Raw genomic sequence first — 23492 nt, 5'->3', positions numbered from 1 at the left:
GACCGGATCGGTGCTGGGGCACAGGTTTCAGCTAAACCTCTCAGCCCGAAGTCCTGCCCCTATGTTCATGCTACTTGCAGAAATTCCCCATTTGGATTAAAAAAAAAAAAAAAAAAAAAGAAAAGAAAAATTCCCGGTGCTAACAAGGAAACTTGCCGTATAACGCCCACGAGGAAAACAATGTGAAACATGTAAAATGTAGACAAACAGCTCAGCCACCTGCTGATTGCGACGGACTACCAGGCACACAGCTGCAGCTGCCCCTAGGTCTGGACAGGGAGCATCCTCAGCCTTCATCTACTTGTTTTCCGAAAGAGAGAGGTCACCAGCATCAGGGCTTCCCCTGGGGCTCCAGAAATGCAGATACTGGCCCTGGGAAGATACTGCACTCTCTAAAATTAAGAAAACTCTCAAACTGAGTAAAACTCAGCAAACTCTGAGCTACTCCTCTCGCTGTCCTTCGGTCCTCCCAGGCCGGGCACCCTCTCCTGACAGCCTCTTGGGCACCTCCGGAGCTGCGGTTCGTGGTGAAGGGTCCCAGAAGCTGTCCGTGATGGACAGGTGCGGGCAGGGCCACAGCCAATGAGCAGGGACAAGCGACAAGCCCGCCTTTTGGGAGGGGGGTGGCCTCCCTCCTTACATCCTCAGCGGCCCGGCCTGGCAGCCGGGAGAAAGTCTGCTGCTCGTCCCCAAAGCCAAACCCCCCTCCCTGGTGGAGGGGGCTCCGCTCTCGCTCCCCGGGCGGTCCCCGGGGGCGCCCCTCGCCCCGCGGACCCCAGCGGAGCAGGGGTGAGACCCTGCGGGAGCATTAATGGAGAGATCCGCGCTCTGCAGCCGAGCAGATCTGTCCTCTGAGCTGGGCTCGCTTTTGAAGGGGGGAAAGAAAAAAAAAAAAAAAGAAAGTAGATTCTATGTCCCTAAGGGAAACATTTGATCGGTTTTGTCCTTTGGACTCGTCCTGTTGAGTTCACTGGGATTAGACATGATACAGCGTGAGCAGCTCCCCGCCTGGCCGAGGGCGGAGGACAGCGCGCCTGGAAGAGCGCTGCAGAGCCGGGGCACGGCGAGGGCGGCCCCGCTTCCCACCTGCCTGCTCGCCCGGGGCTCCTAGCCAGCCCTTGCCCCGCCGGCAGCGCCGTCTGATGGCCGGGGCGAGGAGGAGCGCACCCAGCAGACCCTCCCAGGCCTCTCCCGTTCCCCTCCCCAGCGGAGGGTCTCTGGAGAAAGTGACTCTGGAGGCTTGGAAGAAAAGGGAAGATGCCACTTAGTTTTCCGTGCTTGCCGCTCCCGTAGGGCTTTCTCCCACAAGGTCCCACCTGCCGACGGCTCAGAGGGGCCTCTCCTGGGGGAAGGCAGGGAGAACGGGACGCAGACACTTTCCCCCCGCAGATACGAGTGGTTCTCCAGAAGGGCCCATCGGGTCGTTCTTTAAAAAAAAAAATCCCACCCAACTTTATGCCACTCTGCTGACACGCGGTGCGTTGCAATCACCAAAGACCCCGGGGTGACACCGGCACCGCCAGCCCCCAGGCTCCCCCCGACGGGGCCGCAGAAACCCCCGCGCCCTTGTTTGACGGCACAAGGCGGGGGGAGGCGCCCCCCCCCCGTGAGCGCCGCCTTCGGCACCGGCTGTCAGGGTCTCGTCGCCTGCCGAGGCGTGAGTGCGAGCTCTTTTCAGGCACTTTTGGTCATATCTAGCCCGTAAATTAAAGCATCTGGGTGTAGCAGGCTGGTGTTAATGAAGAGAACACTTTCCTCCTCCCTTCCCCCGTCAGCACCAGTCTTTTATGCGCGTTTATGAGGACAAAAATCCCTCTGTCGTACGGGGAAGAAGAGGCGCCGCAGATTTATGAGGTGCTCAGACACCCGGGGGCCGTGCGGCAGGAAGCCCGGGTCTAGGCTGCCCCGGGGGATGCAAACGCGTGTGTGGGTGTTTGGGTGCGCGGGGGTGTTCCCAGCTGCGAGCTGGAGGCACAGGGCACCCCGGGGAGAGGTTTCCAGCCGCCCTTCCCTCACCCCACCCGGCGGCCCGGTGGAACCTGCCGCTCCTCCGGGGCTTTGCCGCAGGCAGCGTTTTGGGGGCAGGAAACCTTTCCGCACCGGCCCTCCGCCCCTTTTTTACCCCGCCGGTGCTTTCCGACCCCCGGGAGGGCAGCGAGGCGGGGCGGAGAGCCAGGCTCCGGGCTCCGGGCTCCGCACCTGCGCAAGCAGCGCGGCCGCGGGGTCGCCGGGCGAGGGGAGGAGGGCGGCGGCCTTTGCCCCTTCTCCGAGCACCCTCCTCGCTGGCAGCAGGCAGCGGAGCCCGAGCTGGGGAGCCCAATCCAGACCTCCCCCCCAAATCGCCCGGCCGGGGTCGGGAGCCATCCGGGCCGCCGAGAAACCCGGAGGACGGAGGGCCTGGGCCTGCGAGCAGGAAAGCCGGGGCAGAACGTAACAACGCTTCGGGGGGAAGACTTCGCCCTAGCGCCATTTTTCTGCCCTCCGTTTTTATAGCCGTGTTATCTCTTTCTCTCCCTTTTTTATTTTTTCCCCCCTCTTTCTCTTTTCGAGGTGGGGGCGGGGTGATGGTGGGGAGAAGTAATTCTGCTGAACAGAAAAGCCAGGCCCGGGAAGGAGTTTCTTTTGACTGATCAGGGTGATCTATCCAGGCCCTCTAATTAGAGAGGGATCCAGGGTGGCATTAGTTTCCAAACATTTTAATCGAGCTTTAAGCAGAGCTCTTTTCAATGGCAAGAGATAAATGTAGCAACTGTTACCGTCCCCCTGAATGGCCACCTCCCATGGCGGGCATTCAGCCTTCCTTTCACAAGCCCTAAGCAGTTTAGTCTATGGACCCAGCAACACTCCACATATCTTCTAATTAGTCTAATTAGAAAGGTGGATTGATAGATGCAAGGAAGACAGAGTTAAGTTAGGAAGATGCTCAATGCTGCCAATCTGCGCCGGGCAGCGACTTACTCTCTGTGGGAGGAAAAAGAAAGGGGGCGGGGGGGGGGGGGGGGGAGAGATAAAAGAAGAAAAAGAGAAAGAAGGAGAATCCCGGAGCCTGACACGGAGGACGAGTCCTGAGGAATCAGAGGGGCAGGAGCTGCTGTCTCTTAAATGAGGGTGATACACAACTGAGGTGCCTTTCCTGGCCGGATTTTCCCCCGGCGGGTTTGGCTGTTTGCCGTCCCGGCTGGATCGCTCCCCGCCGCACGGCACAGCCCCGGGCCGGGCCGCGCCGTCGGGGCACCGCTCCGGCCCCCGCCGGCTCGCCGCTGGGACGCGGGGCCCGGCGGTCCCACACGCGTGGAGGGGAAGGAAGAGAAAGGGGCAGGCGCCGAGAAGCGGCTCCCTTCCCGGGTCCCCACCTCGGCCCATCGCCTGCCAGGCTGCCGCCGGGGAGCGGGGAGCCGCGGCGGCCCCAGCGAGGCTGCGTTGGTGCCAGGATGCGTGATAGGGGTCTAGTCGGGGTGCAGGGGAAGGCGGGGGGCTGAGGAGGGTCTCCGCCCCACATTCCAGCCCACCACCGCCTCCGCGGAGGGAGGAAGGTGCGGAGGGAAAAAGCTCGGGTGGCTTGAGGAAGGCTGAACCTTTAATTGGGCGATAAATCAGGGAGAGGAGCATGGGGCAGTGCGCGCAGGTGTCAAAACAGAGGAAAAGTCCGTCGGCCAGCACGGCAGGGCCTCCTCGCCCCCTCCCCCGCTAATGTCGCCCTGGTAAGTCTCCTGTCCGCAGACGGGACGGGGAGGGGAGGGGGGGCCAAGGCAGGGCCGGCAGATCGCGAGTCCCTCCGAGCCACGGGGGGGGGGACCGGGCCGCGCGTGGGGTCCCCTCCCCGCCACGGCCCGGGCCAGTGTGTCCACTGGTGGGCTTTCCCCTTCTTTCTTTTCCGCCAGGCCGGCACAAAAGCCCGGAGGAGAAGCATGGTGGAGGGAAAGGCCCCCACCCCTCATTTCGGCACCCTGCGGCAAATGAGCCGCCGCGCCTCTCCTCGCCCGCTCTCCTTGCTGCTTCCCCCCCCTACCTGCCTTTCCCCGCATTTGCTCGCTCTCTGGCAGATTGGGATTAAAGACCGAATTGTGAGCTATTTCAAATTCAATACTTCGCTTGCGAAAAGGAGCGGGGTGGGGGGGGGGGGGGGGGGGCGGGGAGCGCTGGAAATTAAGACCCAGCCTGTCAAAGTCCCTAATCAAACTGCTGGCGAAAGGCGATTCGCAGACAAAAGGAAACAATGGAAGTCTCGTTAGATCATTTTTCTGGACATTGTTTATGGTCTGGAAGGGATCAATCGTTTCAAAATGTTACCACTAAAAATGATCCTGTGTGGAATGCAGCTAATCCTTTTAGGTTCCTGTCAACTGTTTCCACTCAAGGAATCCGATTTTTCAAATCAAAGGTGCAGAACTCAATTGCCGAGGGATTTATAGCACCGGCACCGGGCTCCCCGCCCCCCTCCCAGCGCCCCACGGTGTCTTCAAACGCCCCGCGTGGGTGCCGAAGGCAGGCCCGGCCCTGGGCCACGGGCTGTCCGTGTCGGGGCGCTCCCTCGACGGCAGCCGCGGTCTGCTCTGCCACAGCCGAGGTAGGGCGGCAGCCTGCTTGGGGCCGGGAGGAGGCACGGAGCAGCCGGTCTCCTCCAGCCGGGCTGCCCGCAGCGTTCCCGGCTCTGCCCCGGCGCGGCCGCGGAGTTTTGCGCGGCTCCCCGGGCGAAGCGCGCCGTCTCGCAGCCGCAGGCGCAGCAGCATGCTGCTCCCGGGCTGGGTTCAAAAGCTCTTGTGGGAGCGCTGGGTTTGGCTTGCCCGTGTGTTAGCAAGTTGTTGCGGGCTTCCTCTGGGTGGGGAGGAGGCTGAGGGGGGAGGCAGTCGGTTTAAAAGCAGAGGCATCCACGTCGCTTGGCGGTAGCTCCGCTCCGGTGCGCGGGCCGGGGATCTGCTTCATGGGCGGGCGGGGCCGGGGTCTCCCCCGAAAAACGTGTCCCCGTCGCGGAAAGGCAGATGTCTGAACACCCGGGGAAGAGCCATCGCGAGGGGAGTCGTGCTGAAAGCGATCTAAAGAGGTTAATTTCCAGAGAAGGGCAGCCCTTCGGCTTCTCGTACAGAAGCGGGAGGCGGCGGGGCGCAGGTCTGCGGTTCGGTGTTAGCGGGGCCGCCGGCGGCCGGGGGCTTGTGGGGCAGTACGAGGGCACACACTCGTGTGCGCTGCCCCACACGCAGCGCCGTCTGCACGGAGAAAGAGAAGTTAAGGACTTCCAGGATGTCTGACAGAACCCACCGAGCTGCCCCAGGCGGGATTTTATGCAACCAGAGGCAGGCTGGAATGAATAGTAATTTCCGACCCCATCCACTTTCGGGCAAGCCAGTCACCTGACATACCTGTCCTTCCTTGCTCTGCGCTGGACAATCCTCCCCCCCCCCCCCCCCCCCCCCCCAATAGTTCCTTTAATCGTGAACTATTGATCCGAAGAGACTGCCTTCCTTTACCCTTCCCTTCGTGCAGCCGACAGGTGGAATTTCACTGTATACACGTATATTAGAAAACTATCAGTCTCGTCTAGTGGTTGCTGCATAAGCAGACGTGACAATGTTTATTTTACGAAAAGAAAACCCGAGGAAGACACCTCATTTATCTTGATTGTGTGTATTTAATGTATTTCGTGTATACAGGTGTGCATGTGCTCTCCCGTTAATGAAAGCTGAGAAGCAGACCCACCTCCACCACGGTAGGAAGAGCCATATTCCTGGGATTTACAAGGACTTTCGAAAGCACGGGCATTTGCCGGAGCGACCACCGCAGTGCGGCAGATGCGCGGGCGCGGGTCAGCGGCGGCACCGGGTCCCGGGCACACACTCCTGAACGTACACACGCGTTTCGATGCATGCAGATGGTTTTCTATTGCGCGGAGGGGAGCGAAATACCTTCGGATTAACCGTGGATAAGGTTTTCCCAGACCCAGACAACGAATTAATGCAACAACCGAAATCTCTATTTATCCTTTTGCTTCCAACATAAATTGTATAATTTATCATCTAAATATGGGGCCCTGCAGACTTCTGCATGCCGTTTTGCTCCATCAACGAAAGGGAAACTTAGAATCAATTCAACAGGTCTCTTGTGGTTTGGAGAAAGGACAAGTTTAATTATTTTGATTAAAAAAAACAACACAACTTTCCCTCTGAATTTAGCTCAGCGATGTAATTTCTGAAATTGGCTAGATGTTGCATTTATTTTAAAACAAAACAAACAAACAAAAAATCTTCTGTACAGTCCAGTCCATATTTTTTTCTGCTTTCTGGGTACTCCCGGGCCTAGCCGGTAGGTCTCTCTCCTCCTCCGAGGCGCAGCCCGCAGCAGGAGCCCCACTGCCCCTGGCCGGGGCAGCCCACACAGCCGGAGAGGTGCACTGAAGGCGGATCTTTGTACGAGGCGCATCTTCCGCGGGGTTCCCGCCGTGGTTCCCGCCGAGCCGCCGCCGGCTGCCTCCCCACTCCTACGGGCGAGCTTGGTGCGGAGCACTGCCGCGGCCGCGGAGGCTCTGCCCCGCTGCGCAGCCGCGCACAGCCCGCGGTGCCCCCCGCGCTGCTGCAGCCGGGCGGGCCGCGAGTTTTGCCGTGGGTCTGCCCGCGCCCTCCCCCCAACCCCGCAGCCTTTGCCTCTCCTCTTTCGGGTCACGCTGGGAGCTGCACGGTGAGTGGGCCGGGCGGCGGGGAGGGGGCCAGCGGGGATGCGGGGCCGGCAGCCCGCAGCACCCCTCCGGCCCGGGACCGACGGCGGGGCATGGCGCTCTTCTGCAAGAGAAAAACAGGAACAAGGGGTTTACCGATTTGGGGCTCGCCTGCAGGTCTCCGCTTCCCCCCAGATCGATGGGCACCCATCTGCGCAGAGGGGCAATGAGGACATTTGCTGATGCAGCATGGATCCGAAAGCAGCTCGTTGCCGTCGGGCGTGCCATTTTCCCGCACACACGTACACACACACACTTACGCACGAGTTTTTCCTCGGCATCTCAGTCGTGCTTTGCAGCGCGGGAAGGGGCGGCGAGCGGAGAGCCCACGGCGGCTGCTCGATGTGGCTCTTCCACCGTGGGGGTTGCGGAGGGGAAAGGACGTACGGAGGAGGGCAGAGAAGCCCTGCAGTCACCTGCGGCAGGTCACCGGGGCGTGCGGGTGAGGGGCAGCAGAGGCGGAGGGCGAGCGGGTACCCACCTGCTCGGGAGGCACCCGGCATTGGTCACAGGGCGGCCGCTCCCCACTGCTCCCCGCCGCTCCCCAGGTCCCGCCGGTGCCTGCGGCCCGGCGCCGCGCCGAAAGGGGAGCGGGCGAAACGTCGAGGCGGATGGGGGAGCCGCTGGTAACAAGCTGAAGAACGGATCTGCTTTGGTTAGCAAGTCCCAGCGCAGGGAGCGTTTGGCCAAGATCATAATTTCCATGATTTCTGTCAAATACAATATTATCAGAGACTACTGAAGTACTTACTGCAAGTAATGAGGGAAAGTATTACATACGGAGCGGAGCCTCCGGGCCGTGCCAAGGGACTATTAAACCAGATCCACTTTCCAACAGATCCCCCGCACAGGCCTCAGTCTCGGCGGGGAGCGACTGTGCGCTCTGCCCTCGCCACCAGCGCTGCAAGAAAGGGAGCAGCTGAGAGCAGGTGAGGCCCTCGCCCCCCCTTTCACCCTCTGGACTCGGGGATGGGTCTGGCCCTGGGTACTTGAAACCAGCTTGCAAGGATGGGGGGGATGGGGGTGCACACCAGCCGACACCCCGCTGCCAGAAAAAAAAAAAAAAAAAACAGGAGCGAATGTATGGCCTGAAGGAGATGCGGGTGGGGAAAGTTTGGGAGGACACCAGCTCCAGGGCCAGGGAGCCGTGCACGGGGGCTCGGCCGGACCCCCGGGCTGCGCCGCCCGCCGCAGCCCCGCAGCCCACGCCGGTGCCGGCAGAGCCGGCGCGATGTCGGGCCCCTCTGCACAAGGCGGGGGGAGCGCTCCGGCGGGAAGGGCACAGTATGCGGACGTGCAAACTAACCAGCTTCGAAACGGGGGAGGGAAGGGGAAACTTGTTTTATAGGGGATGTGGGAAGGGACCTAACACGGTCCTGCTTGGGAGAAACGTTATACGGGATGCTTGAAAAGAAATAATTTTTAAAAAACCTAATTAAAAATATATAAATCACCCAACAGAAACAAAGAAATATGTGGAAGGAAACGTTTCTGGATAGAGACACTGTGTGTGGCATAAAAAGCGATTGAATACATAAGGGCTTCATTAAATTCCCAATAGATAACATTTGGCTAAATCTATCCCTAGATTAAAACTCTGCATAATAGCACCATAAACTAAAAAGTTTCTTTTTGTGTGGTCCTTCTGGAGGAACCGATTGAAACATTAGCCCCCTCATAGAGCAATCCCCTCCCAATTCAGCTCCAGTAATTCATCTCGCAGCCCTACGGGGATATGATGAGAAAAGGAGACGGGTTAATGAATCCACACTTTGTAGCTGGGAGGAGGAGAAGGAGGCGACACCATCCCGTTTGTCCCACCAGCTCGTTTTTTAGGGCCCAGCCTATTTTGGAGGAATTGTTCGTCCGGGCTCCGTCCCTGCGCGGACTGCACGTCCCCTCTGTTCGCCTCGAAAGCTGGGGGGGGGGGGGGGGGGGGGCACGGCGAGACGTTTGCATGCGAATGGGGCGCAGCGGCCCGGCGGTGCTGTGAGCCCGTCAAAGGGCGGCGGGGCCGGCGCCTTCCCTGCGGCACCTGCTCCCCCGCCGCCATCCACCGCGCAGCGCAGCGCAGCGCAGCGGCGGGGGAACCGGGACCGCCGGGCCCCGGCGGCGAGGCCGGGCCGCTTCCCCGCCGGCTCGGAGAAAACGAGCGAAGGGGTCTTCCCCCAGCACCGCAGACGCCTTCCCCGACCCCATTCCTCAGCGTTTTTTTTAAAAAAAAAAAAAAAAAAAAAAATAGAGCTACACGGTGTATATTGCGATTTGCTCCTGCCAGCTTCCCTGCCAGCTCGCAGGTGAAGGCCCTGTCCGCGCAGGACGCAGCCGACCGGCGGAAAGCATGGAAGGAGCAAGCATTTTCCTCGCCAGCCGCCTCTGAGCGGGGCTTTCCTCTGCAGGCGCCGGCGGGAAGGGCGGCGGGCACGCTCGGGTGCCCGGGCCGAGCGGCCGCCGCGCAGGGGAGGTCGCCGGGCTCCCCCAGGGTTTGCTGCGGGGAAGCCAAGAGAAACAGCTAGCGGCTCGCCGGAGCCTGCTTTTCCCACCTAATTGCACGGGCACAGCTCAAGCACGGACGCGGCCTCTCGCCCCGGGCCGCCGCTCCAGCAGCCCGAAGCCGGACCGACCGCACGCAGCATCCCGCCGCGGAGAGCCCGGTGCCGCCGCGCTCACGGCTACAGCCGCCTTCTCCCTCGCAAAACCTCTCCCTGCGTGGTTTTAGCCCTATCTCCGAGGGGCGCCTAAGCCCAGCTCGGTACCCCGCGCTGCAGCGGCGCGGCGGCCCGGCGCATCCCCCCGGCCGGGCCCGGGGAAGGGGAGTGAATCTGTCCCTCGTGGAAAGGATGCGCTCTCCCCGAAGGGCACGTAAGCGGTGCCTCCGGGATCTTTTCCCTTCAGTTTTAGAAATTAAACGGGACTCTGCGTCCTGGTCCTCTAAGGGATCCCGGACACCAAAGGAGGCCCTCCAGTTGCGGACTGCAAATAGAGGCCAGCAGAGATCTTACGTCCAGCCTTTCCACTTACTGAAAACCATCAATTTAACCCTGCATTGCTACAAACAAAACAGAAAAACACCACTTTTCTATCCACGAGAATACTTAAAACCAAGGCGACGAGGTACTTCGGTATGTGAAAGCCTGTACCCACACAACCTTCCCCTCCTCACTCCAAAGAGCAATAAAAGGCATCCCTCTTTTTTTCTTCTTCTTCTTCTTTTTCTTTTACGAAAATTCACATAATTTATCCCTGAATCTGCTGAATTGTTATAAATACAGTCGTACTTGAAAAGCGCCTCCCTAATTTGAAAAACGCGTGTTCCTAGTCCACAGCAAGCAACCACACGCCTACTCTTCAAACCCGTGATTCTCTTTTCATGTCTGAGCTCCGAATATTTGAGGCGGGCTTTTTGGTTAAAACCCAATTTTAGTCTAAGAAATAGATATCTATCGACCTTATGCGGGTTAGGACACAAGTTCAGAATCAGAAAAGCCGCTTTCACAGTTTGTTTCATACACTTACATATCCTTACTTCAGTAGCTTGTGCACTTAATAAGCTCATCATACGAGGATATTCCAATGTTCATTTTATATTATATGTATTGAAAAGTAGAAACATATGTCCCTATTATCGTCACAGAAACATAAGAGTCTAGGACAAATCTCTCTGAAGTTCAGTACGTGCCCCTTATTAGTAGTATTTTCCTTTGGGCCTCTTGGAAACGAAACTGTGATGTAGTTGTGATTTAGAACACACCCAAAAGTATAAAAATAGTTTAAAACTAGTTTTTTAATCAATGCCCTGATTGGTGCCATAGAGAACTGGGCTTTACTCCCACGAGAGAGACCTATTTCTATTTATTCCCTCTTTTGTCCTTGCTCTTTTTTCTTTCTTTCTTTTTTTTTTTTTTGTTTGTTTGTCTTGCACTCTCTGCATTGTTAATAATGGTTTGACTGCAAAGATCACATTCTGATCTTCTTCTTCTTGGTCAAATCCAGACATAATAAATTTCAAGCTGTAAAATTCCTTGGCTATTGTGCTATTAATCCCGAAGAAAAAATATCAATGTCCCAAAGAAGGGAGAAGTATTAAGGAGGGAAGGGTCCGAAGCCAATTGTTTGGCTGGGCTCCTTTGGTCTTTGGTTTTGTTTTTGGTTTTTTGTTTTTTTGAAAATTAAAAATTTTATTTTTGAAAATGTGTAAAAATTTTACATTAAAATGGTACAATAATACTTGCCAGTAATTTTTAACAATATTCCTTGTAAAGAATACGCATAAAGTACAAAATAAAAAACTCCGTAAGTCTATTATAATACAAAACACAGGTTAAAATAAGAAATGATAATCTCGACTTTCTTCTGTGTAAACATGTTAATCTTTTCTTTTCTTTTATAAAAGTACATGAGACAAGTGTACTAAAATGAAAAAGTATTGCTTTGCTGTCCTCCCTCAAGCCTCTTTTCTTTTCCTGTACATTACCGTTTCCAAGCTGCTAGACCTGAGAATCTCTGAACTTTAACGGTTTAGAGACATTATTTATCACCATCTCTTTTCTTTTTTTTTTTTTTTTTTTTTTTTTTTTCTCTTTTTAAGGAGTAACTTTCCAATAGCGTGACTGCCTGCCCGTGCAGCATCTAAGACCCGGCTTTGCGTAAATACAGGTCCCGGGCGGCCCGCCGGCCGCGGCGGACGCCCCCCGAGCCCCTGCTCAATCCCCATGCAAAGCCCGCAGCCCCTCCGGGCGGCGCCCGCCGGGCCTCCGAGAAAGGAGAGACCCCAGATCCTACCTTCGGAAAGACTCCCAAACCCTTAACAGTTAGAGATCCGCGCCGCGAAGCCGGGGGCGGCGGGCAGGCCGGCGGCGGGGGGCAGGCCGCCCCCGGCGCTCCCCAGCGAGCGGGCCAGCCCCGGCGCCGCGGCCGACTGCGAGGCGCAGCTGCTGCCCGCCCCGGGGCCGGGGCCGGGGCCGGGGCCCGGCCCCGGGCCCGGGCCCCCCCCGATGATGCTCTCGATGGAGAAGGGCGAGCGGGCCAGCGCCGCGCCGCCGCCGGGCTTGGCGGCGTGCAGCGAGGCCGCCAGCGCCGGGCCCAGCGGGTGCGCGTAGCCGAAGGGCGTCCGTGCCAGCTCCGCCGCCGGCAGCAAGGGGCCCGGCGGGGCGGCGGCGGCGGCGGCGGCGGCGGGGGGCAGCGCCGCGCCGGGGGCGCTGCCGGGGGCGGCGGGGGGCTGGCGGGGCGGCGGGGAGGGGTGGTGGAAGGCGAAGAGGGCGGAGTGGGGGTGGTAGGGCTGGAGCTGGAGGCCGTAGCCGCAGCCGTAGGGTCCGTAGGCGCAGGGCGGCTGCTGCGGGGGCTGGGGCGGGGGCTGCGGGAGGAAGGCGGCGGGGTCCACGGCGCGCAGCAGCAGCTCGGGCGCCGGGAGCTGCTGCCGCTTGAAGCGCTTTCGGCGGCGCAGGAAGCTGCCGTTGTCGAACATGTCGGCGGACTCGGGGTCCAGCGTCCAGTAGTTGCCCTTGCCCGGGTTGCCGGGCTCCCGGGGGATCTTGACGAAGCAGTCGTTGAGGGAGAGGTTGTGGCGGATGCTGTTCTGCCAGGCGGGGAACTTCTCCCGGTAGTAGGGGAAGCGCCCGCTGATGAACTCGCAGATCTCGCTCAGCGTCAGCCGCTTCTTGGGGCTCTGCAGGATGGCCATGGTGATGAGGGCGATGTAGGAGTAGGGCGGCTTCACCAGGCTGTTCTTGCCGCCGCCGCCGCCCGCCCCGCCGCCGCCGCCGCCGCCGCCGCCGCCGCCCGCCCCGCCGCCGCCCGCCGCCGCCTTCTGCGGGCAGCCCCGCGAGGGGGGCCGAGAGCCGCCGGCACCGTCCCCGCCGCCCGCCCCGCCGCCGCCGCCGCCGCCGCCGCCGCCGCCGCCGCCGCCGCGCACGGGCGACCGCGGCAGCAGGGCGTCGTCGTGGAGGTCGCCCACATCCTCCTCGTCCTCTTCCTCCTCCTCCTCCTCCTCCTCGTCCTCGGCGTAGGAGCGGCGGCGGCGGCGGGGCTGCGGCTCCTCGTCGTCCTCCTCGTCGTCCTCCTCGCCCACCACATCGATGTCGGTCTCCTCAGCCAGCGCCGACGCCTCGGACATCTCCGAGCTCAGGGTCATGGCGCGGCGGCGGGGCAGCGCATCGGTGGCGGCCGGCGCGGCGCGGCGGGCGGGCGGGCGCCCTCCCCGCCGCCGCCAGGCCCCCGCGCCGCTCCGCGGAGAGCCGCCCCGCCGCCGCCGCCGCCGCCGCGGGCAGGCGGGCCGCTCCGAGCCGCGCCGGCCCCCAGCGCCGCCGCCGCCGCGCCGCGGGAGCGCTCCCGCCGCCGGCTCGGAGGCGGCGGCTGGTTTGGGTTTTGTTTCGGGGTATTTTTTGCTGCTTTTTGGATTTCTCTCCCTCTCTCTTTTCCCCCTCCCCTCCCCCTTTTGGGGGGTCTTTCGGTTTGGGTTTTTTTTTTTTTTTTTTTTTTTTGGTTGGGGTCGGGGCTTGGGGGGCGGGGGGGCTGCGCCGCCGCGCCTGCAAGTCGGTTCCCCCTTCTCTCTCCTCACCTCAGCCCCCAGACATTAATGGATGCGGGGCAGGAGGGAGCGCGCCTAGTCCTGGGAGGAGGAGAGGGGAGGAGGCTGGCGAGGAGGGAGGGCGGAGGGGGCGGCTTGCCGGGCCTTCGGAAAGACGGTGAAAAGGCTGGGGCCGAGTCCCAGAGAGGGCGGCCTTCCTCCCCGCCTTATAGCGAGGGGGCCATCACATGGCTCCCAGCGTCAGAGCGCGGCGGGGCGAGCGGCGGCCCCGGGCGGCGCCGTGTCCCCCCCCCCCCCCCCCCCAAAGCGGGGCGCCTCGCCGCCCGCCCCGGCCCCCCGCCCTCGCCCCGCCAGGAGGGGCTCTGGGGGGTCGCGGGGGCGACCGGGGCCGGCTTTGGTGGAAAAGGGGGGAAATAAAGACACACCTCCCCGCCGCCACCCCCCGCCCCCGAGTCGCGGGGGAGGAAGAAAAAAAAGGAAAAGTGCAAGTCTGTCCCAGAGTGCTGGAGCATCTTCCCAGGAGCCGTCCGGAGGGTGCCGGGAGCTCTGCCTCTTCCTGGGCTGTCCCCAGGGACTGGGTCCTGCTTCCCGTGGGAAGGAGGGGAAAAAAAAAAAAAAAAATCAGGCCTGAGAGGGAGGTGGTGAGTTAATAAACTTCCGACTTCTGTCCGCGGGATGGTTTAGAGACATCTCTTCCCCCCTCCTTCCTCTTCCCCCTCCAGAGTTTAATTAATTTGAGAATGAAATCAAACATCTCTCGATGTCGACCTCGCAAGCTCTCAAAGAACCGCCTCCAAAGCACACCGCTAATCTCACAGTTTATTTGTACGGCTATTGTTTTTAACGGGAGAGAGACAGCTCCCTCCATTATGGGAAACACAGAGAATTAGCGTTACCTCCTTCGTATGCAAAGGAAACCATTCACCGGCCTTTAAACTGCGAATTGCGCTCTAAGCGTAGGAGCAACACCCCCGAGAAAGCGACACAAAGGATTGCTTCCTAACGAAGTCCCACCGTTCCCAGTTTCAGGTGCTACATGCGAGGACAGCAGAAGAGCGGGGACCCCCTTTATGCGAGGGCTGTCAGGGGAAAAAAAAAACAAACACCAAAACCTCAAACTTGGACATAAATGCAACCACCGTGGTCTTAAAAAGAAAAGCTTTGAAAATTCCTATCACTCTCACTTCTGGCAGGATAAGCCACGATCAGGATCCGATTGGGATGGGAGGAGTAGGACAGCATTTCGTGCTCCGGCAGAAATCGTCGTGAGAAGGGCAGACGGATGCCTAGCGTCCTGACTGCTCAAATCTCGCTTCCCAAATAACTCACACACACCATTTTCTTGAAATGCGCTTTCGATATATTGTCCTAATCCAAGGCTTCAAGCCAGCCTGTTTCAAACCCGGTTCCATGGATTTACAGCATAATCCTTTCTACTATTTACAAATAATCCTATTTACATTTTGTTCACTACTAAAGCTCCTGCAGGAGAATACCACCAAAAGGTACAAAAGAGAGGGGGAAAAAAAAAAAAAAAAAGAAGAAGAAGAAAAAAGAAGAAAAAAGAACCCCCAAACCCAATAATTGACTACTATTTTTTTTCTGTAGAAAGATTGATAATGTCACTCGAGATTTACAGTTCATAAGAAGTAAAATGCTTCTTTGAATTAGTTTTGGGGTCCTAGGGCAAGTTACGAAAAGAAAGGCAGAAAGAGGGCTTTTCCTCTCTGAGAGGTTTCTCCTCTTTACAAAGAGTTAATATTTTTCCTTTTACTCTCTTTTTGTTCCTTTTATTCTTGCTCTTCTCCAGGTACTTTCTCATGTGCCTGAACGTTTAAAACCATCTTAAAACCAAAAACCCCACGCTCTTAAATAGGAAGAACGGCGGAGTTTTAAATTTTGGGGGGAAGAACCGCTGTAGCAGCAAAGCAGAACCAGAAGAACCGGATCTGCCCGCGATCTCCTGCTAACACCCAGGCAGGACGCGGCGGTGTTTCACCGAGCGTGTGACACTGGCGGCTTTTCGGCAGCCCCGGCTCCCCGGGGGGGGCCCGGCGGGGAGCGGGTCCTGCTGGACGTGGCCGGCCGGGGGTGGCCTCGGGGCGGGGGACGAGGGGACCCCCCGGCAGACTTGGGCAATACTGCAAGCCCTCATCGGTGCCGGAGTGGGGGGCTAGGGGTTTGCTTTCGGTGGGGGGAACACAGCTGAGCCAGCCCCCAGTGCGGACAGTAAGTCGTGGCGTTATTGCAGCCCCTAGATATCGCGACTTGTCTTTGTGCATCTTCCCCTCGCTTCCGTCCCAAGCCGGCAGGTGCCTTCTCAAAAGGGCAAGGAAGGGAAGAAGGAAGGGGAGCAGCGGCGGCAGAGCCATGAGCGGCGTTTCCCGCGGTGGGACCCGCCGCCCCCGGGGCCGCGGGGTTTGCCCGCTCCCCCGCCCCGCGGCCGGCCCCGCTCCGCTCCGCGCCGCCCCGCTGCCGGCGCTGCTCTGCGCGGACGGGGGATGCCACCTACCGGCAAGGAGCGCCGGGCCCAGGCGGGGCGGCCGGCTCCGGGACGCCCGGTGCCGGGGCAGGGTGCCCGGCGTACCCCCCCGCCCAAAGCAGCCTCCGGGAAGGGCAGGGCAGGGCAGGACCACGCCAGCCCGGGCGGGACTCCGAGACCCTAAGGAAAAGCAGAGTTTTCGCGGGGACCTGAGAAACTCCCCTCCATGGAAAAGCTGGAACTTCCCCGACCGCCTTCCCACCCTCGCCCCGGGGCTCTGCCGCCCCGCAGTCCTCCTCGAGAGAGGGGGGGCTGCCCCCCTCATGGGCCATACACCCACCCGCGAAACGGCCACCCCGGGCTCAGGACCTCGGGGGCTGTCTGTCCTCCATGGTTTCCTGCCGGTTATAAATGATGCAACATAATGTGTACCTAAAACAAGAGCAACACAGAAGCAAGATGTGAAATACAGGTGTGCAGGTAGGGTTTTTAAAAAATTATTATTATTGCTTGGGCTTATTAATATTCATTATAAATTTTAATTATATGTTATACATGCAATTCCTGCATGCATGTACAGAACACCCCACATATTATCGGTGCGGTGCATGTATTGACCAAAGCTCTCTGGTAATAGATACAAGCAGTCCTGGTGGCTCCTGCTCTTCACCCAAGCCCATGGCCCTCCCAGGCAACAAAGCTGGGCCCCTGGTGTCCACGGCTCTGCAGAGCAGCGACAATGGGAGCTTCCCCCCAAGCTTCATCTGTCAGATCCAAAACTGAGAAGGGGTTGGGTATTTTGGCAGCCCTCCGCAGCTGGAGCTGGCTGGAGAGCCCCAGAAAGCCAGGGCATCCTGGCTCAGATGGTGCTTCCAGGGATGCTGGGCCGGAGCCAGACTGGGTGGATCCACCTTCACCTCCCCTTGATGCGTTCTGGGGGACAGTGCCCCTCGGAAACCCCACAGCATCCTGGGCCACACTCCCTTCCTACAGCGGAGGAGCCTGTGCCTGAGCAGAGCACCCAGGAGCCCATGTTGGGACAGGGGATAGATGAGCCTACAGACCTTCCCTGGCCCTTCATTCAAAATCTAAGAGCACCCTGGGCACGGTCTGGGGCACTTTCACACGGCCGTGCTGGCACACTGGCTGAGGTGCTCTGGGTTTTCCAGAGCTGACCCTGACCGTGCAGAAGGATGCCAGAACCTTCTCCAGCTCCACGCAGGTCAGCTGCCTGGTGGCGGTGTGCATCCCTTAGTGATTTGTTGAGTGTTTGACCAGGTGCAGCCTGTGGAAAGTGGGGTAGAGACTGGCCCTCAGCTACACATGGTGGAGCTGAAGAGCCTGCCTTGGGCTTGCTGCACCTTGCAGGACTCCAGCACCAAAGGCTGCACTTCTTTTGCTGTGGTCTTGTACATCTCCACACCCAGATCTGGGTCTTATCTGCAGAACCAGAATTTCTGTTATTGAAATAAAATGATTTCCTGAATACTTCATACTTTCTGTCACTGTAGTTCCTTTGGCCAAAGATTGGACTGGATTCTGAGCTGCTTATGACATGGAAAGAAAAAATCCTCCGGCAATGACCGTGCAACAGGATTATGGTGTCCGTTGCACCAGTAGCTGTGGCCTCCAATGCCCAGTATCAGAGTGACCACCATTTTAGCTCCACTTTTTTGTGGGTTTATCCCTCTCTTCCCTTGCTGTGTAGTTATGGGGGAAGGTAACACTTGCCTTAAGCCTTCTGTGGAGGCTGGGATTACAAACAGGGTCTGTGTGACCAGGCCAAAAAGCAATGCATTGGTGAGGGGTTGCAGCAGTCATCTGAAAAGCTGAAGAAGGCTGGAGGAAAAGCTAGGGCTTTCTGCCATGCTTACTGCTGGAAAAGAGTTTGTCACCCTTGGAGATGACCCTGCCCCCACTCTCACCTTCTCAAATTTCATTTTTTCCTTCTTGACCAAGTTCATGGTTGGTTTTTTCCTTCTTTTTTTCTTTCCCCCCCATTCTATAGTTCTTGCAGTGCAGATACATGTGCTGTGACAGGTGAAAGTGACTTTCTTTAAGGTCCTTTCGGGCCTTTAATTTCTGTAAAATGTGATTAAATGTTCTCAGGACCCTTCTGCACTTCTCATCTAATAGAACACAAGGAGACTTTATACCAGGTTAGACCAAGACCTGTCTAGCAGCATAAGCTGATTTCAGCATCAGCCAATACCAGACGTTTAGGGAAGAATATAGGAACAGGACAAGCATGTAAAATTGATTCCTAGCTGCCAGAAATATAGGTTGGGTTTGGTTTTTTTTTTTTTCAAGCCAGAGATAACATCTGAATTTAATAGCCCATGATGGAATTTCTTCTGTGAATTTGCCCAGTCACTTTTTGAAATCATGTACATTTATACCACTAAACATGTTCAGTGGTGAAATGTTCCCCAGCTCTAACCACGTGTGGTGTGAAGCATCTCTTTTGTTTGCCTTAAGCCAGTCACCTGCTCATTTAATCCGATGCGCTCTCATTTTTGTACTAGAAGAGGCAAGCAACAACTGTTGTTAACCACCCTCTCTCTGACTTTCATGACTTTGTAAATTTTATCACAATCTTTTTCATTGGTCAGCTCTCTTTCAGGCTGAGAGGTTCTGCTTTGGAATCACTAGATTAGCAGAGAAGTAATTCTGTACCCCTGACAATCATTGCCATCCTCTCCACCTCTTCTTGTTCAGTGCAGGCTGATTATTATTGTAATAATCCTCCAGAACAACACAAGATGCCTAAATTTGCTTTTCCTGTTTTTATTTCAACTTATTAGTTACACTCTTTTAAGCCAGTGTCTATTCCTGATGCTAGTGGGCATTTTCAAAACCGAGCATTGGTCATCAGAGCTGATATAACAGGGTACTCATCACGTGAACAAATCATGCTTGTTTAGGTTACATTTGATTTAATGACTCCACTGATTATTGAAAACCTTTCTAACGTTCTCCACATAAGCCCCAAATTCTTTGTTGTAGACAAGCTCTGGCAAATTAGGAGAGAGATCCTGTAATTAATGTCTCAGATAATTTGAGATATTTTCCATTTAATTCTGTAGCAATGCAAGTAAGCCCTGAAGGAGTATGAACCCATTCATAAATGCAGTGAATATTGGCAGGTATACTCTTCACTTAGAAATCCTTGGGGATAAGCTATACTGTGATCAACGATAGAGAAGATTGATTTTTACATCTAAAACTAAGTGGGTGGTGGGTTCCCACCAGGGCTTGAGTAGAAATAACAGCTAGCTGCTGCAGAAGGAGCAATGCCCTCGCCCTGTCCAGCCTCCCAACCTCTGGCCACCTGTGCTCACTACTTACCTCCTGCCGAGCACCAAGGTGGACCAGGAGGCCTAGAAAGTCAAAGACAAAATCCAGAATGAATTGCACCTTCTCAGCTGCCAAGACATTAGTCAAAGGTGGCACATTGACAGCTACACATCTAAAGCAGGTCAAATTTTGTCCTGATTCATCCTGGGCTAAATGTGCCATCCTTGAGTGGGACTATGCTGATATTGGGTCATGTCTTAAAAATGTTTCTGACTTAGAATCATAGAATCATAGAATCATCTAGGTTGGAAAAGACCTTTAAGATCATCCAGTCCAACCATTAACCTACACTACCAAGCCCACCTAAACCAATCAAGGGCAGACTAGACTAAACCATATCCCGAAGTGCCACATCTACCCATTTTTTTAACACTTCCAGGGATGGTGACTCCACCACCTCTCTGGGCAGCCTGTTCCAATGCTTGAACTTGTACCTAATTGTCTTAGCAGGGGTCAAAACGTTTCTGTGATCATGGCTTAAATGATCAAGTTCTCTTGAATTCTGTATATAGGATGTCTACAGGAATTATCTGTTTGAGTCTCTGACATCTGTGTGTAAATTTAAGGTACCATCTTTTTCACACGCAGCCAGTGAGGAACATGGTGAGTTCTGACTTTTACCTACTCTTTAGCAAGATATTAATTGTTAACTAAGGCTAAAACAAAAGCCTTTCTGGTCAAGTCTTTACCAGTCCGAACAACAAGAACTCCCAAGTATTTGGCAAAGCCTGTTTGAACAATGTTTGGTGCTTCATGTAGCACTTCTCCGACTACTCTCTAGTCGGCCTCTGCGGGGTGTTACAAATGGAGAGAGGCATCCCACAGCTCACAAAAGGCTTGTGATGTGGCTTGAAGCCCACGTACTTTGGGTTGCTGAGTTTGAGAGTTTACAGGCATGGTGAGAAAAGGACACTGTTAGTGGAGGAGCGCGCTCTCTTCCTTGACACTGAAGTCTACTACAGATTACTCCATACCACTCACTGGTATGTGGTATAACACTGCAATATATGAGATGAAAACAGCACTGCACTTAAGTTCAATCTTCCTGGGCTCCCATTCAATGTTTATATATTTAGTGTCTCTTAAAAAGTTAAGAAATCTTCAGTGAGTCTTACATCTAGACTTTCAGAGATGGTTTCTTTTCCATTCATCTCTCTCATAACACTTTTGCTCCTGTACCTCATAATGCTGCTACTTTCCTCCATTAAATTACTAATATATATGTGTATTTTTCCAAATAAGTTAGCACTTTTCCCCTTATGTGCTGAAGCATCTGCATTAGGAATGATAACATTATTATTCCCTGTGGTGCCCTGCTGATGTGCTGTACACTTCTGCTTTCTTGAGTGCTGAATATGGCATTCTTTTGAACAAACGTTTCCTAATGAGATTTTGAGTATCCGACAGATTTCCTTCACTGCCTGAAAATACATTGACTATGTGTTCTTTGTGGTCACTGGCAATCAGAACAAATATTGCTTCTCTTTAGCCTGATCACTTATGTTTATGACCTGTGACTCGTTTCCTGACTATGATACTAACTTAACACCTCTTCTCAACATACCCTGTTGTTACTTACACAGCACTGTCCATGTCTTTCAGGAGACCTTTTCCACTGGCATTTTGACAGCAAGTGTTGTCATTCTTCTTTCTTTAAACTTCCACATAATTTAGGAGACAATTTTCCCAAGTAACCATTTTAATGATTTTTCCACTCCTATGCTACTTCTGTGCAGCTAACGAACTTTGCTTTAGCAATGTATATCCTTTGATGGTTTTGAGATCCTACCATTCACCCTTTTTCAGAACTGAAAAGAGGCTTACTGAGCTCAGGCTCTGTTTCAGTGCCACAGGCTTTGGATCTGTTTCGTTTCTCAACAGAAGTTCTTCAGTTACAACTAAATCCAGGTTTAGGTTTATGTTTCCCATTATGCAATTATACAAAAAGGACTGGAGAAAGCAAGCCAATACTATTTGAGCGTTCTAAAATACTTTTTCTCTGATGCGAAGTTTCTTTTTTGAGGGTCTGCTGTTTGATCCAGGAAATGTAACCAAATCTTAAGAGAGTCCCTTGAACTGCTTTTCTTGAACTGCTTCAGTTGATTCCTGATACAACTCAAGTGATGTGGTTTTCAGCATAATTTGTCTTCGAAATCTCACATGAGGGAATATGAGATCATACCTCCAGCCCAGTTAATCCTAGGCTGACAGCTGGGACGGCACTTTCTACAGCTTCTATCTTGCAATGATCTTTCTGTGACTCATTTTCACTTCAGTATTTCAGCCTGTTAAAACATTTTGCATGTTTGTAATCACCAGTTGGCGTAGTAATTCTGAAATCTTTCTTATATATTGATGGAAGACTGTGATAAATCTGAAGCTGAAGTATTTATTGCTTTTACTTTCAATAGCCCACAGTGATTCAGGGTTTGGGTTCCCCACACCCTCCCCACCCCATCTTGGCTCTATTCCCTTTGCTGCAGGTCCATTGCCAATTTCACTTTACAATAAAATTATAAGCTTTCTTAAGTTCAGAACAAACTCTGTCCTCATCAAATCCCCACCTTCCCCCGAATCTGTATTGTTCCCTTCGTTCTGAATTAGATACTGGGTTTGCTAGTTCAGATACGGTAAGACAGACTTCCCCCCTGCTTCTTTTCTGAGCAAACTGATTCGCTGTACCAATTTTATAGATATGCTGGACTAAGTTTCTAGATTCCCCTGCCATCCTTTATAGCTGTTTGATCATCCTCTAATTTTCAGCTGTGACGTTGGTCTGCCAGGAGGCACAGGCTGCTCTGCAGCAGCAGCTTTTGAATCATCCCCTCCCTCAGACATTCTACCACCACTAGATGGAGTAATCTCGGGTTTAGCATTCATTTTCGCTAATTGCAAAAGTCTCAGTTTCAACAGCGATCTCCATCTCCTGTACAAATTAACACACAGGTCTGGTATAATGAGAAGATATCATAAGAGCAAGTAAAATTTACACACACACGAAAAGCACTGCCTTGGCAAAGTCTTGGCTCTGGGAATTACTAACATGGGAGCCTTAGCATTAATCAATAAAGAAGGATAAATTAATTACTAACATAGTCTTACAGAAACAAGAACAAAGTGAATAGTTTATTGAGAATATTCCAGTGAAAAACTGGTTTAAAAGGCATTAAAATACAAGATGAGATGGCAAGGTCAGTAGGATTTCTGCTGATGACGGGAGGCCCATTGGGTTCAGTTGCAGTGATGATGGGGCAGGATCACAGAGCAACACGGTTTCTCTTCTCTTGCATCACTCGGTGAGCATGTGTAGCACTGATGGGAACCGCGGGCTTCTTCCCCCATAAATCTGCTACTGCACCCTGCTATGCAGCACAGGTCCAGACCCTGCAAAGACTGCTTAGCTTTCTGCATGCTGAGAGCAGTCGCTGGAGCCAGACGTGCCCATTCCCAATAACCATGAGATTAGTCCCACCGGACTCCGCAGAGAGAGCAAATTGAAAAACATTTGTAAACCTGTGGAGGACTGAAATTGTAGACTGTGAATGGTCTTGAGGAAGAGGGTTTACAAATACTCAAATGCAGCAGCAACTGCTTGAGTTAGGGCCTTGGAGGTATGCATTTGGTTGTCAGAGCAGGATTCAGATAACACAAAGACAGAGAGTAGAGGAAAAGGGCACGTTGAGACCTCAGCGATGGAAAATACTGCTGCAGGAGAAAAGCTCTGGGAGAACCAGAGACCGCAAGCAGAGCATGTTCAATGGCGATCAGAAAGCAGTTGCACAGGGGTGCCCGGTAACGTAAAAGAGGGTGCGAAGCCAAAGCAAAAAAGCACCCGAGATGGAAGGAAAGTAAAAGGAGACAAGACATGGGCGGTGGTGACAGCCAGCCTCACAAAAATACGAAAAGGCCTCAGCGGTTTGGCTGTGACAAGGGCGGCCCCGGGGGCGGGTTTCACCTGAAAAAGTGCGCTGCGGTGCAATTTGGGGCGGGGCGGGCAGAAAGGCGGAGAAGCGCGGGGGGGGGGGGGGAGGGGGCTGAGCCGGGAGAAGAAAAATCACGGAGACGGGGAGGGGCGGTTTGCGTTACACAAGCAAGAAAGAAAACACGACGCTTACATGTTTCCTAGGAAGAAAAAGTTTAAACAGGTAATGCCGGATCGGGGACGGCCCCGACCCTGTCAGGGAGCGCCGGTGGCGGGGCCGCAAGCGGCGGGGCTGCAGGGAGACAGACGCAGAGGGGCAGGCAGGCAGCGGACCGCGGGCCCGAGGCCGCCGGGCCCCCGCCAGCCCTACCTCGCCGCCGGCCCCGCCGCACCAACACACCGGCGCGGCGGCCCCGCCCCCCTCGGGGGAGGCTCCGCCCCGCCCCGCCCCGCCTCGCCGCCGCGGAGGGGCGCCCCCTGCCGGCCCGGGCAGCCGCGC

The 23492-nt window shown here is 55.3% G+C and overlaps 1 protein-coding gene across 1 annotated transcript; it reads right to left on the bottom strand.

The window, feature by feature from the left end:
- Window positions 1-11510: 11510 nt before the first annotated feature.
- On the bottom strand, window positions 11511-12836 carry LOC142596720 (forkhead box protein D1-like). The gene has a single exon (XM_075727036.1). The coding sequence runs from the start codon at window positions 12834-12836 to the stop codon at window positions 11511-11513; it is 1326 nt and encodes a 441-aa protein (XP_075583151.1).
- Window positions 12837-23492: the final 10656 nt, after the last annotated feature.

This window comes from Pelecanus crispus, chromosome Z, assembly GCF_030463565.1.
Source record: "Pelecanus crispus isolate bPelCri1 chromosome Z, bPelCri1.pri, whole genome shotgun sequence".
Taxonomy (NCBI): Eukaryota; Metazoa; Chordata; class Aves; order Pelecaniformes; family Pelecanidae; genus Pelecanus; species Pelecanus crispus.
The sequence above is the reverse complement of the archived record's forward strand: the minus strand, read 5'-3'. Positions and strand labels throughout refer to the sequence as shown.

What these genes read in the sequence shown, in the direction of transcription:
- LOC142596720 (XM_075727036.1), bottom strand. Translation starts at nt 12,836, where the DNA reads ATGACCCTGAGCTCGGAGATGTCCGAGGCGTCGGCGCTGGCTGAGGAG.